The sequence below is a fragment of the Mytilus californianus genome, unplaced genomic scaffold, assembly GCF_021869535.1.
Source record: "Mytilus californianus isolate M0D057914Y unplaced genomic scaffold, xbMytCali1.0.p SCAF_6, whole genome shotgun sequence".
Lineage (NCBI taxonomy): Eukaryota > Metazoa > Mollusca > Bivalvia > Mytilida > Mytilidae > Mytilus > Mytilus californianus.
In genome coordinates, this window is record NW_026262712.1 from 2,397,295 (window position 1) to 2,412,947 (window position 15,653).

The following is a 15,653-nucleotide window of genomic DNA, read 5'->3' on the forward strand; positions in this document are numbered from 1 at the left end:
TTTTTACTTTAAATTATCTAAATGTCATCACAATATGATGGAATAATATAGAATGCACTTTACTTACATCACAACTTCTGATATTAGTTACAGGAGTGCCTTATCAAAACTGACATTGAAAATAATGCAAACCAATATTAATAAAACTATTATCATGTAAATTAACTAAAAATATTTTTCCTAAAAACTTTTCATACAATTTTACAGAAATACTTTTATTACTTTCTTCCTTCTTTCTCATAAGAACATTTCAACTGACAACATGTTCTGGTATTCATTTATCATGTGATCAATGTTTGCAGAATATTTTAAATTGCTTCTAAAGTGGCAAACTAAATCATATGTTACAGAGCAAAATAAACACAAGAGTGCACACGCTGAAATGTCTCGCCTGCTTTACTGGCCATTGATTTTATATTGAAAGTCTTAAAGATAAAGGTTTTACAAAAAGCATTACAGAAACTTAACATTTTTAAAAATCTATGACAATGAGGTCAAGGTCAGATAAAATGTGTCAGACAGACATATACACCTCATTGGCAATCATACTGCATCTTCTTATTTTTATACCTTACAATTTTTTTATACACCAAATATAGTTGACCTATTACGTATGTTAATTGAAAAACAGACCAAAACACAAAAAATTAACATTGACCAATGAACCATAAATATGAGATCAAGGTCAGATGATACCTGCCAGACAGACATGTGCACCTTACAATTATTCCATACACCAAATACAGCTGACCTATTGCTATTAGTATTTGAAAAACAGAATAAAACACAAAAGCTTAACATTGACCATTGAACCATAAAAATTAGGACAAGGTCAGATGATACCTTCCAGACAGACATGTGCCCAAAACAATAACTCCATACACAAAATATAGTTGACCTACTGCTTATAGTATTTGAGAAACGGACCTAATCACGTAACTTTAACCTTGATCACTGATCCATTAAATGAGGTCGAGGTCAGGTGAACTCTGTCGGACGGACATGTAGACGTTGCAAGGAACCCATATACCAAATATAGTTATCCTACTACTCATAATAAGTGAGAAATTCACATAACAAACAAACTCAATTTTTTTTCAAGCAGTCGCTGAACCATGAAAATGAGTTCAAGGACAATGGACATATGATTGACGGAAACTTCGTAACACAAGGTATCTACATACAAGATATGAAGCATCCAGGTCTTCTACCTTCTGAAATATAAAGCTATATACAAATAGTTTACGCTGCCGCCGGATAGTAATACCTATGTCTCGCATACTGCGACTTTCGTCGCAGGCGAGACAAAAAATACCTGAAATTGGATCAACAGCGTTATTCTCATATCTTTAAGACTTATGTTCAGTTTCTCTATTCAATATTTTTTAAGGCTAATATTCTTTTTTCTGTAAACTATATCTCAACCAGACCCTCATAGGTAAACTTCTTTTGAATTAAACTGACTTTTCAATTCTTAAGGCAAAATAGGTATTTTCTAGGCTAAATTCAAATTTAGATTTTAACATAGAATTGTAATCTGGATGATACTGGTGAAACTCAAGTCGCTATAAAACTTGTGTCAATGCTATTGAAAAATTTGTAAGGGTTCCGCAGAACCCAATGTCTCAACTACTTTTGCTGTTAATCGCAGGCTCAACAAAAATGAGATGAGGAAAAAATTTAATAAAAATATTCCTCTCGATACAATTTTTTTATTGTAAGAAGCTTCTGTCCAAGTTTGGTGAAAATCCAGGATAGTTTATGAATCTAATAAATGTTTTAAAAATTTAACTGCAGACTGTATGTAATGTTAACTGGAAGAAAAACTAAGTCCATTTATAAGTAAAATATGGATAAACAAGTACAAAATTTTAATAAAAATTTCCTTCTAGATACTAGCTTTTGATCATAAACAAACTTCTGTCCATGTTTGGTACAAATCCAGGATAGTTTAAGAAAGTTATTAAAATTTTTAAAACTTTAACCACAGAGTGAATGTAATGTTATCTGGCAGAAAAACTAAGTCCATTTATAAGTAAAGTACGGAAAAACAGGATTTTTTTTTTTTTAAATTTACTTCTGGATACTATCTAATGATCATAAACAAGCTTCTGTCCAAGTTTGGTAGAAATCCAGGATAGTTTGAGAAAGTTATTAAAATTTTAAAAACTTTAACCACAGAGTGAATGTAATGTTATCTGGCAGAAAAACTAAGTCCATTTATAAGTAAAATACGGAAAAACAGGATTTTTTTTTTTTTTTAAATTTACTTATGGATACTATTTTATGATCATAAACAAGCTTCTGTCCAAGTTTGGTAGAAATCCAGGATAGTTTAAGAAAGTTATTAAAATTTCAAAAACTTTAACCACAGAGTGAATATTTGTAGACGCCGCCGACGACGACGCAGACGGAATGTAGGATAGCTATGTCTCGCTTTTTCGACAAAAGTCGAAGGCTCGACAAAAATGAATAGGGTGACAAAGTCACTTTGAAACACATATCATTGGTGATGAAACTAGGACATCACGAATATAATTGACACTATTAACCCGAAAAGTAATTTTAAACAAAGTTTGTTATAAGTAAAATTAGATATGAACAACAGTTTTACCCAAAAGGATATTACTCTGAATAATTGTTCACTTCTAATTCTCTTTGGTTTTTTTGGGAAGATTGGTTGCTGTCTCCTGTACATTCAGCTCATATTTCCGAAAAGTAATTTTAAACAAAGTTTGTTATAAGTAAAATTAGATATGAACAACAGTTTTACCCAAAAGGATATTACTCTGAATAATTGTTCACTTCTAATTCTCTTTGGTTTTTTTGGGAAGATTGGTTGCTGTCTCCTGTACATTCAGCTCATATTTCCTTTTATTGACGTTGTAGCAACTCTGAATGTTTGATCTATCTGTGCTTGTAATGTTTGTGTTCTCTATTTTATCTGCTAGATCTGCATAAACTGAGTCATTTCGTAGAGCGCTGAGAAATTCAGTAAATCCCTTCTCATTTCCATGCAAAAGTGAGTCCATTAACTTCCTGTTCCTTTGCTCTTCTGATGGACAAGCATTTATCTTTTGAAAATCACCAATTGTCAATACTGCACATGATATCAAATGATCTACTATTATATCATGCTTTACACTGGTAATGATATCTGAATAATTTTTCTGCAGACGAATTTTATACAATGGAACAGTCCAATCTAATAATCCTACAAAAAAAAAATCTCTCCTTTAATATAGGATTTACAGTACAACACATTTGTACATGCATTGCGTGATAAACAATTTCGCTGACTTTTTCAAATTTTGAATCTATATTTATAGTTCTTATATAAAGTATTCGTTCCATGCTCAGATTAACGAACAGTTGTTTCTATGTGAAGAAACGAGGGTTTGAATTACCCGAAATATAGCCATTACTATTATTGATGATTAAACGATGATTTCAGATATATATTCGTCCACAAGACAGCTACGAAACAACAGTGAAAAACACAATTACCCATAAGATGAACATTGAATTCATTCAGATAGATAAATAATGAAGGATCCTGGAATTTTGAGTGGGTTCGCAAAAAAGGGGAACACTTAAATGTGTGTCAAATATCGGTTGGGGTCACTAAAAATGTCCCAGCTTTTCGCATAATTGATGTAATGATATTGGATCTACTTTAATGATTAAAAAGGTCATTTAAATCGAGGAAAGGTATGTATTTATTACTTTGTCTCTATGAACCACAAACACAAATAACTTTCAGAAAGATTGATTTTCCATTATCTTGAAAAGAGATATTTACTATAGAATTCCATAAAGTATTTTAACCCTAAACCAAATATAAGTTTCACAATGACCTTATATGATAACAAATCTAAAAACAATTCATTAAATCATGATAAGTGGTTTAGGATGAGTTGCGGATACAATATGGGTTCCCATATGTTTTAGGAAATAGAAACCCCAAAAATAATTTTGACCAAAAACAAAATATGAAGTGCAAAATGGCATTGCATGGTTAGGAATATGAGGTTTCATTTCATTATGATAAGTGGTTAAGGAAGTTGGAATCGTGGATACAAAAAAGGACTATATACATCCGCTTTACAATGAATGCGGGGGTTTAAATCTAAATAGGTGATCTAGTGATCAAAGATACACCTGCTCACAAAAAAACTCTTTCATGGAAGAAAAATTAATGTTGAATGAATTTTGGCTTTTAATCTATGTTCCATCTTCATTTATTCTAAAGAGATTTTATCAAAAGATATTAACTTTTCGTATGGGTCAAAGGAGATATTTGTTCTTTGGAGCTCTTAATTTCATAATACTTTTTTCCCGTAAAATGTATTTAAATTGATAACAACTTAAAATCCACAAAGGCCCTGTTCGTTCAGAATGGCGGGGCTCATTCATAATGGCCAGGTGTAAGTCTGTAATGGACTGGTTTCGCTTTTATTGATAAAGGCATTTTGGGATAAAATTGGCAACAGACGGACTTCATCTAAGGACAAAAGTGTACAAAATATGTTAAGCTATTTACCGTCCCCACTTTTTATTACACATTTTTTTTTCCGAAGCAGCAGTGTTTTTGAATGACATTATAAAGGATACAAGAAAATCCAAGAGCATATATAGAGAGAGGCTGTAACCCATTCCTTCAAACCGTTTTGACAGGTTTCAAAGAGCTCGAATGATTTTTATACTGGACATTGGTCACTTCATTGGAAATTTCACTATTTCACGTGAAATTAATGCACAGGTACAATGCATAACAATGGACAAAACCTGTTCAACTACTTTTTAAAGGCGAAAAAGAAAGTCGAATCGTGTAACCAATAAACTTTTTTTTTTAAATCTGAGCATGCAAATTGAAGATTATGTTATATATTTTACATTTAATACATTTGCTGCACACAAATATTTGTTATGAATGTCCCAGACACTATATAATTTGATAGTTTTCCCACTAATTCCACGTGTTTTAAGTGGTAGTAAACTCGTAGAAGCTCACAATGCATTGTAGTTCATTGAGTCGATTGGTCAGTTTTTCAAAGCCATGTTTACCTTCTATTCGTGAAATTACTATGCAAACATATACTGACATCAGGAAATCTGACCTGTGTAACAACTTCATATATGTTCCTGTAAATACATAAACCATGACAAAAATTGCAAATGATCACACTTTTATATTACTAAGTACTGTTAATTTGATAATCAAGGAACAAAATGATAGACAAGACAATTACTGAACTGCATATCTTGCTTTTTCTGTTGCTATGAAATGGGTTTGTTTGGTTTTGTCTTACTGATGTCTATTGCTGATTCATTCATCACATAGGTTAATATCTTCGATCCATTATTTACGACTGAACCATATTTGTATGTGTAGAGATACGACCATTTTAAAGATAATGACATTTTTCACTAGCTAAGTAAAAGAAAAACGCTGGTGGTCCTTACTTTTGATTACAAATTTTACTCAACGTAAGGACAGTAATCAAGTTCATTTGTGTACCTTTTTCAAACTGTAGAATAAGATAGAATTATATTTCGTCTGATAATATAACGCTTTGCCTGAAGCAGCATGATACTAATACAGTACCACATATTGACAAAGAAAAATAAAACTTGATATTAAGATTACAGGTAAACAAGAAGCATGTATCAATCGAGTGTACAATGTTAACGAAAATTAAACAAGAATTGTTAGCAAACATATTTGAAACATACAGATCATCGAATTTAAATAATGGTGTTAATTCGAGGTCGCCCCAATATTCCGATACCCCCATTTGTCTGACACTTTAATAGTCCGACACCCCATTATCCGGTATTAGATGTGTCTGGTTTTTCATTTGAGCAAAACGAAATGGAAAAGACAGCACTCCCACTGGAATATTAGAAATACCATATACCATGATCCTATAAATATAAGGCAATCGACAACCTTGCAATATGTTGCTTTTCTAATAAAAAGTGTGACCAAAATATCTGATAAAAACACTCCGCTAAATAGGGAATTGTATGTATATTCCTTTTGTAATGTTTACTTACGGGGAGACTTTCGGCTTTGAAAAAAATCCAGGGCTTTTGTAAGTAATGGGAACTTTATTGACCATATAATATATTTCTGATATATTTACAGCGGCATGTCCTATCACTTTGTATATAGTAAGTGGACCTCCGAGCTTTGAGGGATCCGAAGGTGACCTGTTGTAAGGCTAAATGTGTTTCCCTATCCAATATACCCTTATTTTCCATCTGCATTTTGAATGTCTTGCCCTTCATTCTGGTCGGCTTCTACTACAGGACTTACTTATTGCATTTATTGTTCATCATCCAGGACATTCATGAAATATTCGCCATTGGACACAAAGCAAACAACAATCAATATAAGTTATTTCTCTAGCTTCATACATAATTATGAAGATTACTGACATGCTCCTGTGACTTTACTAAAATAAATATTGGTCAGTCCATTAGGAATTAGTAATTTTATAGGGTTGTAAAAGTGTTGATCGTGCTCATCCGCGCTTCATACAAAATGTGCTTCGGTCAACACTTTTACACCCCAATAAAATTACAAAAAGAAGCATTCAATTCTTAAATAATGTACAAATTTGTTCATGAAGATGCAATAAACCATGAAGGAAGAGTTGCAATGACAAGGTTCGTTCTGGAAAGAGTTAAGATATCTGAGATGAAAGGGGTATAATTCAGGATAAACTAAACATTATAAAATTTCTTCACATGGTAATGTTGCATATCATTATCTTTTTTTTCTACAAATTTTGAAGTGGATCAACAAATGATAAAGAAGTTGGTCTGGACAGACAGATGTTGAGGCAGACAAGTATGCCTATATATCTCCAAACTTTGTTTGCAGGAGGAATAACAAGATATGAGCTGCGTCGGATAGAAATCAAACTTATATGCAAGTGCACGTATACATGTACATGCATAACACATGTAAGACTGTCTGGTTTTGAAACATTCAAATACGAAACAAAAGATAAATTGTGGACTATTTTGTGTTTTTTTTTTATCAAATCAATTTTCAAACAGTTACAGACTTTGCGTAGAGAATTTGGCAACCCGAAATAAGTTAACAGGTGTATTAATATTCATTTACATAAGGTCAATTTCTATCAGACTCAGCTCATATTTAACACCTGTTATTATCTTTATCAAAACCCGCTATAGCTAAGAGAACAAGAAATGATTGTAACAGGATGCTGTTACGAAGTCTCCCTAACGAAGCTCCCATAATTCATCATTCCTATGGTCGCCTGACATTGGGCAAAGTCCAGTACAAATTGGTTTGGTCCAGTAAAGTGATATGCATTAGTGACGCCTAGGGACTGACCCTGCATGTCATTCAAATCTATGTGAAATGACGAACAGGAATATATATGGTTTAGGGGTGGGGATCTCGACCATTTACAAGATATTAGAACATTTGGATTGGGATGACCCCTGGGGACTGACCCTATATATCATTCAAATCTTTGTGACATGACGATCAGGAATATATATGGTTTAGGGGTGGGGATCTCGACCATTTACAAGATATTAGAACATTTGGGGTTGGGAGAACCCCTGGGGACTGACCCTATATATTATTCAAATCTTTGGAACATGGCTAACAGGAATATATATGGTTTAGGGGTGGGGATCTCAACCATTTACAAGATATTATAACATTCGGGGTGGGGGAAACCCCTGGGGACCTTTCCTATATATCATTCAAATCTTCATGACATGACAAACAAGTATATGTATGGTTTAGGGGTGGGGATCTCGACCATTAACAAGATATTTGAACATATTCAAATGACTGGGGGCGGGGATGACCCCTTCGGTCTTACCATGTTTATCATTTAAATCATCTTGGCATGACAAACCAGCATATATATGGTTTAGGGGTAGGGATCCTGACTACTTACAAGATATTAGAACTTTTTTAAATGGCAGGGGGTCGGGACGACCCCTGGGGACTAACCCTGTTAATCTTTCAAATCATCTTGGCATGACAAACCAGAATATATATGGTTTAGGGGTGGGGATCTTGACCACTTACAAGATATTAGAACTTTCTCAAATGGCAGGGGGTCATCCTGACCCCTGGGAACTAACCCTGTTTATCATTCAAATCATCTTGGCATGACTAACCAGAATATATATGGTTTAGGGGTGGGGATCTTGACCACTTCCAAGATATTAGAACATTCTCAAATGGCAGGGGGTGGGGGTGACCCCTGGGGACTAAGCTTTTATTTCATTTAATGTGCTTTATCTTTAAGAACATTTTCAATTATAAATATTGTGTCTATCACGAACTGTTATCAACTTATAATCATTTGAAAATTAAAAAAAATAAAATCCCATAGGGTTCTATAGTAAACCCCTCCTTCCTTTATGCCCCTCAAAGTACCCCTTTATAAACCCTATTGCACAAACAAAACCCTGATTGCACCACTAGACATGTTAGTCTAACATATTGTGAAACCCTAAGTTAATCTGACCAGTGGTTTTGGAGAACAGGTGCGGACAAGTTCGGCGGAAGAAGAAGAAGAATAATAAAAATAACTAGATTTGCCATTGCAAGCAATAGCGGATGTCACCCTGCCCCCCATTGCCACTAAGCGGCAGCCATTTCGAAATATTTTAAACAGTAAATGCAAATAAATATATTGCTATACATCTTTCTATAAATTTTCAGAACATTTAGAGCATTTTGAAATTTTTGAAATTTTTTCTGTTTCCATGGCAACAGGAGCCATTTTGGAAATTCCAATGTCTAAAGTCTCATCTCTACTTGCCAGTTAACATTAATATTAAGTTCCAGTAAATTTGGAGCATTTTGAAATTTTTAGACATTTTTGAATTTGTGCCGTTTCCATGGCAACAATGATCGTTTCCAAAATTACAAAGATGGATGCCATATTGGCACATGACAGGGAACATTCCATAAAAGTATCAAGGTATTTGACCTACCATTTTCAGTGAGTAAATGCTACTTAAAAGAATTTTCGCATAGGGTCCAATGTTAAAACTTTGTCTCCGGTTTCCATGGCAACGGCGGCCATTTTTGAAATTCCAAAGTCAAATGCCACATTTACATCTGCCAACTAAGATTTCTGTAAAGTTTCATTAAGTTTGGAACACTTTCCTATTTTTCGCATTTGTGCTGTTTCCATGGTAACGGTGGCCATTTTAAAAATTCCGAAGATGTCCTGCACAACTTTAGATGCTGGACCTCATTATGTTAACCATTCAATAGGATTGATCCACTAAACTCCCAGAAACACTTCGGACAAAATAGGTGGAAGAAAAATAATAATAAAAAGAAACGGAGGAAAAGCAATATGTCACCCGACATTCGGGTGACATAATAAGAACTGAGCAAAAACAATAAGTTTTCCCAAACTTCGTTTGGGAGACTTAAAAAAAAGACTTGGCTCATATACCTGAATAATAATGACAAGATCTCATAGTTGGGCTATTTCAGCATTTTTAAGACAGTTTACACGTAATGCAAATAAAAAAAAATTAATCTTGTTCACAAACAAAATTTTGTCTTATGAACATCTAACATGTCTAAAGAGTGTCATTTGGTAGATTAATAATACTCTTAGATTTTCGAATTGGAAGGACTGAAACAGTGGCCTTATCGTACCTTCTCCTGTCCTGTTTTTTTGTAGTAAGAGATTTAAACTTCATTCTTGATAAATGATATCAAACAAATGCAGAAACTTATTCATATGTAAGAAAAAAAGTAAAATCACAAAAATACCGAACTCTGAGGAAAATTCAAAACTGAAAGTCCCTTATCAAATGGCAAAATCAAAAGCTCAAACACATCAAACGAATGGATAACAACTGTCATATTCCTGACTTGGTACAGGCATTTTCTAATGTAGATAAAATGCTCCGCGGGGGCGCAGCTTGATACGACCGCAGAGGTCAAACCCTGAACAATTGGGGCAAGTATGGACACAACATTCAAGCTTGATACAGCACTGAATTTGGATTGTAATTAAATATTTGACACAGCATAGGTTTCTGACACAGAATGAAAGTGGTCTAAGAACTTACAAATTTTTAATTTACCTATTCATACCATATCATTATTATTTGCTTTTATATATAAATCAGAAATAACCAATTTAAAAGGGAAAATTTTAAAGAAAAAAAAGGGGAAAAAAATCCCCCCCCCCAAATTTTTTGACCCCCTTATGATTCATCACCCCCGAACTCAATCCCAGCCTTCCCTTTGTGGTATGGTACCTTGCAGTACAATTTCAGAGAGATCCATACACTTGAACACAAGTATTTGTCTGGAAACTAGAAAAATGCTTGTTTTTTGGCCCCAAATTCCTAAACGTTTAGGGCATATTACCCCCGAACTCAAACCCAGCTTTCCCTTTTTGATATATAGAACCTTGCAGTACAATTTCATAAAGATCCATACACTAACACACAAGTTATTGTCCTGAAACTAGAAAAATGCTGGTTTTTTTGCCCCTTTTATGGCCCCTAATTACTAAAATTTTGAGGGAATTACCCCAAAATCAATCCCAGCCTTCCCTTTGTGATATAGTACCCAGTGATTTTGCTAGCGCTCGTCATTTTCGTCATTTACGAAAAGGTTTTCAAAATGACGAAAGTATTCCAAATCAATTTCGTCACTTAAATTTGGAAAGAGTAAAAATATTTTCGCATGAAATTAATATAATTCTACCTGTCTTATTGTTTCTGACCCTCAGCTAATTAACATTTACAACAGGTGTTACAAGTTGTGATTACAGATAATCCGCTTATCGCCATCGGATGGATCACTAATCCGTTAATTATTTATCGACCTCATAATTATTTTCCCCAGTAAAATCAGTCAGTCGGCATTTCAATTTCAATATTTATCAAACGAGAACAATTTGCAGTTCTTTTGTCGTAGTTTCGTCATTTGAGTTTTCCCTCGGACCGTTCGCATTTTAATTTCAATATTTCTCAAACGATCACAATTTGCAGTTCGCTTGTCGTAGTTTCGTCAAATGAACGTATTTTCGTCATATTTGATATAACTTTTAATCAAAAACTTTCGACAATTTCGATTAAAAAGATAGAACTTTATTCATAACATTCAGAAATGTTTCCACGAGTCAAACAGGTGCTTTCTTTACGATGAACTGCGCATGTGCGAAAGTATTCTTATGAATTTAAAGACACTAAAACGTGAAATACGATATAATTAACGAGAGAGACAAATATAGTTCTTATTTAGCAAATTTAATTTAAAAAATGATGATTTCCTGTCTTTTTTAAACACGAACAATCCGTAGATGAATCCGGATTCATTCTGAATTTATTATCCACTTGTCACTTCCCGTTTTCATTTCATTTGGAAATCGAAAGTAAACGTGATCTATTCATGATAAATTTACAATTTAAAGTCATTAGAATTGTTCCAATGAGGATTTGTACAAATCCTTGGTTCCAACTTTATAGAATTAATTCTAAATATAGCTTTAAAACGTTTTTAAGGATAATGAGTATGAATAATGCAGTGAAATAGTCCTTACAAGTTCATTTATGCTGTGATTCCTAGTTTTAAAAAAATGGATCCCAACTTTTGCTGATTAGGAATGTACCCTGAAACTAACTGAAGTGAAATTGTGAACTAGATTTCTAGATCTTATATCCTTATCTTCGTATTAAAGTGCCACATCAGTCAAATCATGCAGTAACTGCCTAGTATGCCTAAGTCCTTCAAAGTCTGACAAAGATGTATAGATAGTAATATACAGCCTAGGTCCCTTGCTGCTACCCAAAATAAGGTTGATTTTCATTTCGCGCAAAAGTGACTAAAGTCCTCAAATTCCTAGCTTAAACCCTGTAGTACCTTGCAGTACAATTTCAGAGAGATCCATACACTTACACACAAGTTATTGTCTGGAAACTAGAAAAATGCTTATTTTTGGCCCCTTATTCCTAAACATTTTGGGCAATTACCCCCAAACTCAATTCCAGCTTTCCCTTTGTGATATGGAACCTTGTAGTACAATTTCATAAAGATCCATACACTTACACACAAGTTATTGTCATGAAACTAGAAAAATGCTTGTTTTTTGCCCCTTTTGGCCCCTAATTCCTAAAATTTGGAGGCAATTACCCCCAAAATCAATCCCAGCATTCCCTATGTGATATGGAACCTTGTGATACAATGTCAGAGAGATCCATAGACTTACACACAAGTTATTGTCATGAAACTAGAAAAATGCTTGTTTTTTGCCCCTTTTTGGCCCCTAATTCCTAAAATTTGGAGGCAATTACCCCCAAAATCAATCCCAGCATTCCCTTTGTGATATGGAACCTTGTGGTACAATGTCAGAGAGATCCATACACTTACACACAAGTTATGTCTGGAAGTTACAAAAATGCTTATTTTTGGCCCCTAATTTCTGAACTGTTGGTACCATAACCCCTAAAATCAATCCCCACCTTCCTTTTGTGGTATTGAACCTTATGGTAAAATTTCATTGAGATCCATTCACTTAAACTAAAGTTAGAGTGCGAAAACTAATGTGTCTTCGGACGACGACGACGACGCCAACGTCATACCAATATACGACCACAAAAATTTGTTTGCGGTCGTATAAAAATGGTGGATTAAACCATGAGATAGGTTTCTTTTAACAAAGATAAACACTGCGGAAAATATTTATACAAGTTATGTCTATTACCTTAACCACTGGACGTTAAGCAACCAGCAATCAATCAATCAATCTATTACTTTAACAAACTGCTATAGAAAATCTGATAGGGCAGAAATGTTCAGAATGTTAAGATCTTATTTTCTTTTTACACCAAAACTGCCGTACAACTTGTTAAAGGAGTTATTGTCCTTAAATGACGATTTTTTTTACCAATATTTTCATTTTTGCCTAATATCTTAAAACCTTTAATTGATATATTATATTAGATAGGTAAAAAACTGAAATATGCAGAAATGAACAACAAGTCAAGATCTACATATATGGCAAATGGTCGAAAGTCAGTAGACTCCAAATTGGAATTATTGCTCTTTAATGATAATTTTTACCCATTTTTTGTGTTTTTGTCTATTATCTTGAAAACTATAATAGATAGAAAGACACTTTAGATAGCAAATGAGATGCACATTGATCAAGGTGAGCAAGACAGGCCATTAAGAGCCTCTAGATGTGTTTTTTGTGTTGATCAATCTTGTTTTCAATGTACTGTTTTTGGATCGTTCTTTGTCTTATCTGCTTTTTTTTTTTATTTCTGACATGGCATTGACATTTATTTTAGGTTTATAATTTTCATCGTGCTCTTGGTTTTCTTTTGTAAGTTTTCTTCATTTATAGTAACAATAGGGCTTTATTGATTTTTTAGAGAGAAGGAGCAATGTTAGTGAATAAACAGAAACATCAAATAATTGTCCAACTATAAATAAGAATGATTGGTTAGAACAAGGATCAAGAATTTTTTCACACAATTTCGGTATTTTTGAGATGACTTAAAAGTTGTGTCCCTTTTTCATTGTTTTTCAAATTGTCGAAATTATTCACACTACATTCAAAGCATCAAGGAACTTCTGTTGACTGTTTCGTTGTATTTAATGCATGAATTTTCTTACCATTTTCTAAAACGTTCAAGAACAGTATACGGAATGCAACAGTTTAAAAATGGTAAATTTCTCAGACATGATGCCAAGGTTTCTTTTGATTTTGCAGACTAAATTTAAACCAGAAGTTTCACGATAATCCTAAAAACTGAAAAAATCACATTAAGTAATTGTATGTGTCCGAAGCATGAGTACGAGTCATTCCAGAATCATTTCTGGGATTTGTCTGTTTATCAAATTTTGACAGGAAATCACCGGATTTTAAATTTTATTACCATTAAAAGTGTTTGAATACAAAACAGATATAGTTGCACTTGTTTAATTTATAATGAAATCGTTTTGCATGTCTATTTCACGTATTAGTTTTACATAGTAAATAAAGCGTTTGACTATTGGACATTTACTTTTCTCTACGTAAATAAATCAAGTTTTAATTTTAAAACAGAATTGACAATTGTCTTTGCTTAAAAATTATTAAATAATGAAGAAAGTTGTCATGGAATTTTAATGTCTTTTTAATATTAGTTCTGAGCTTGTGATCACTGTCAAGTGTGAATTAAAAACACAAGTAAAATGTGATTAGCTATCACTAGCCAATATTTCCTGGAGGCATTGATATGGTTATTAGGACGGACCTCAGTATTATCATACTATACTGAAGTGGCAGTTTTATTACAGGAAAGTCTAAGGGATAACAAAACAAAAACTATTGCAAAATGGCAATTAAGAAACCTGATCTCAATGAAATGGCCAAAAGTATTTCTTAAAAAAAAAGCCTAAATCCCAATCTGCCGTTGAGCCCAAATTGCTTTCAGTTAGGTCATGACTAGCAAATATGACCATTTCCAGACCCTTGGGTTTAAAAGTAAGTAGCTTTGAATATTGTCAGTGGTGGTGTTTAAAATCCAAATGTGCCAAATTAACAAAGTAACAGAAAAAGCAACTGCGCAAGTGTATACAACACAAACTAACTATACCTTTATTCTCGGCAGTTAATGATGTTGTACTTGGGCCCATTTTCTCTGAATAACATTTCAAATCATTAGCAATATCTTCGTATCCATAATTACGTAATCCATCAACAAACACACTGTAAGCAGGTTCTCTCCTTTTAATCACAATATCCAGCAATGCTTTGTTCTGGTCATCTTGTCGAGGATAATGTTCAATATCACGTCTGTCGTCTGCTGATATCACCAGATGTGTCATCATATGGTCTAGAATTTGGCTGGTTTGTATATTCTGTATGATTCTGTCTGCATTATCTCTGATCCTATCTGTAGTCATAAAGAATTATTATGCATTAGATCATTAGTGCATGACTTTTTTGCATATGGTATGCAATGTCAGAGTAAATAAGGATATAGATTCCTTTAAAACTGTCTTTTTGTATTGAAATGTTCTTTCTACAAAAATGTTCTTATCTTTTTATGCAACCAACCAATAACACTGATATGTTAACAAGGGCTCTGTCTGCATATTTTTTGGGAGGCAAAGAGACTGATGCATTCAAAGCAAATGTTCATAGTTTGTGGATTTCCATAAATTTTGACATCAGCAATTAATTCAGGATGTGTTCCTGATTATTATTTTTTTAAATCAAATCGTAAAGACGTGTATTTCGGTAATCATTTTCGTAAGTGGCTGGTATCCAAACATTTTAACACAAAAAATCACTTCCTAGTTGCAAACACTACCTTTTTCATTTAAATCATAGCAGGAAATACGATTCTCAGAAATCAATAATTATTTAAAGAAATTTTTTTCAACACAATTTTGACTTGAGGAAACAAATTGGCATGCATATTATGCCTATATTATATATCATTTATTTATGACATCTTACAAGAGGATGCTTCTCAAATTTGGAATTTTTTTTGTGATATTTAATTTGTCAATCAGTTTGAAATAACTTATTACACCTTTATGTCAGATTTAAAATCCTATGATAAGAAGACATTTTTCAAAAAAAAATTTCTCTAAAAATAACGAGCCATAA

General features: G+C 33.2%; 1 protein-coding gene across 1 annotated transcript in view; it reads right to left on the bottom strand.

The window, feature by feature from the left end:
* Positions 1-406: 406 nt before the first annotated feature.
* LOC127705238 (uncharacterized) overlaps positions 407-15,653 on the bottom strand; it is a 64,976-nt gene continuing 49,729 nt past the window's right edge. Inside the window, exons 6-7 of the mRNA XM_052209576.1 lie at positions 14,632-14,931; positions 407-3,214 (exon numbers count right to left, since the gene is read on the bottom strand). Coding sequence (XP_052065536.1) covers positions 2,808-3,214; positions 14,632-14,931 — 707 coding nt within the window. The 3' untranslated portion in view covers positions 407-2,807. The remainder of the gene's footprint in view (positions 3,215-14,631; positions 14,932-15,653) is intronic.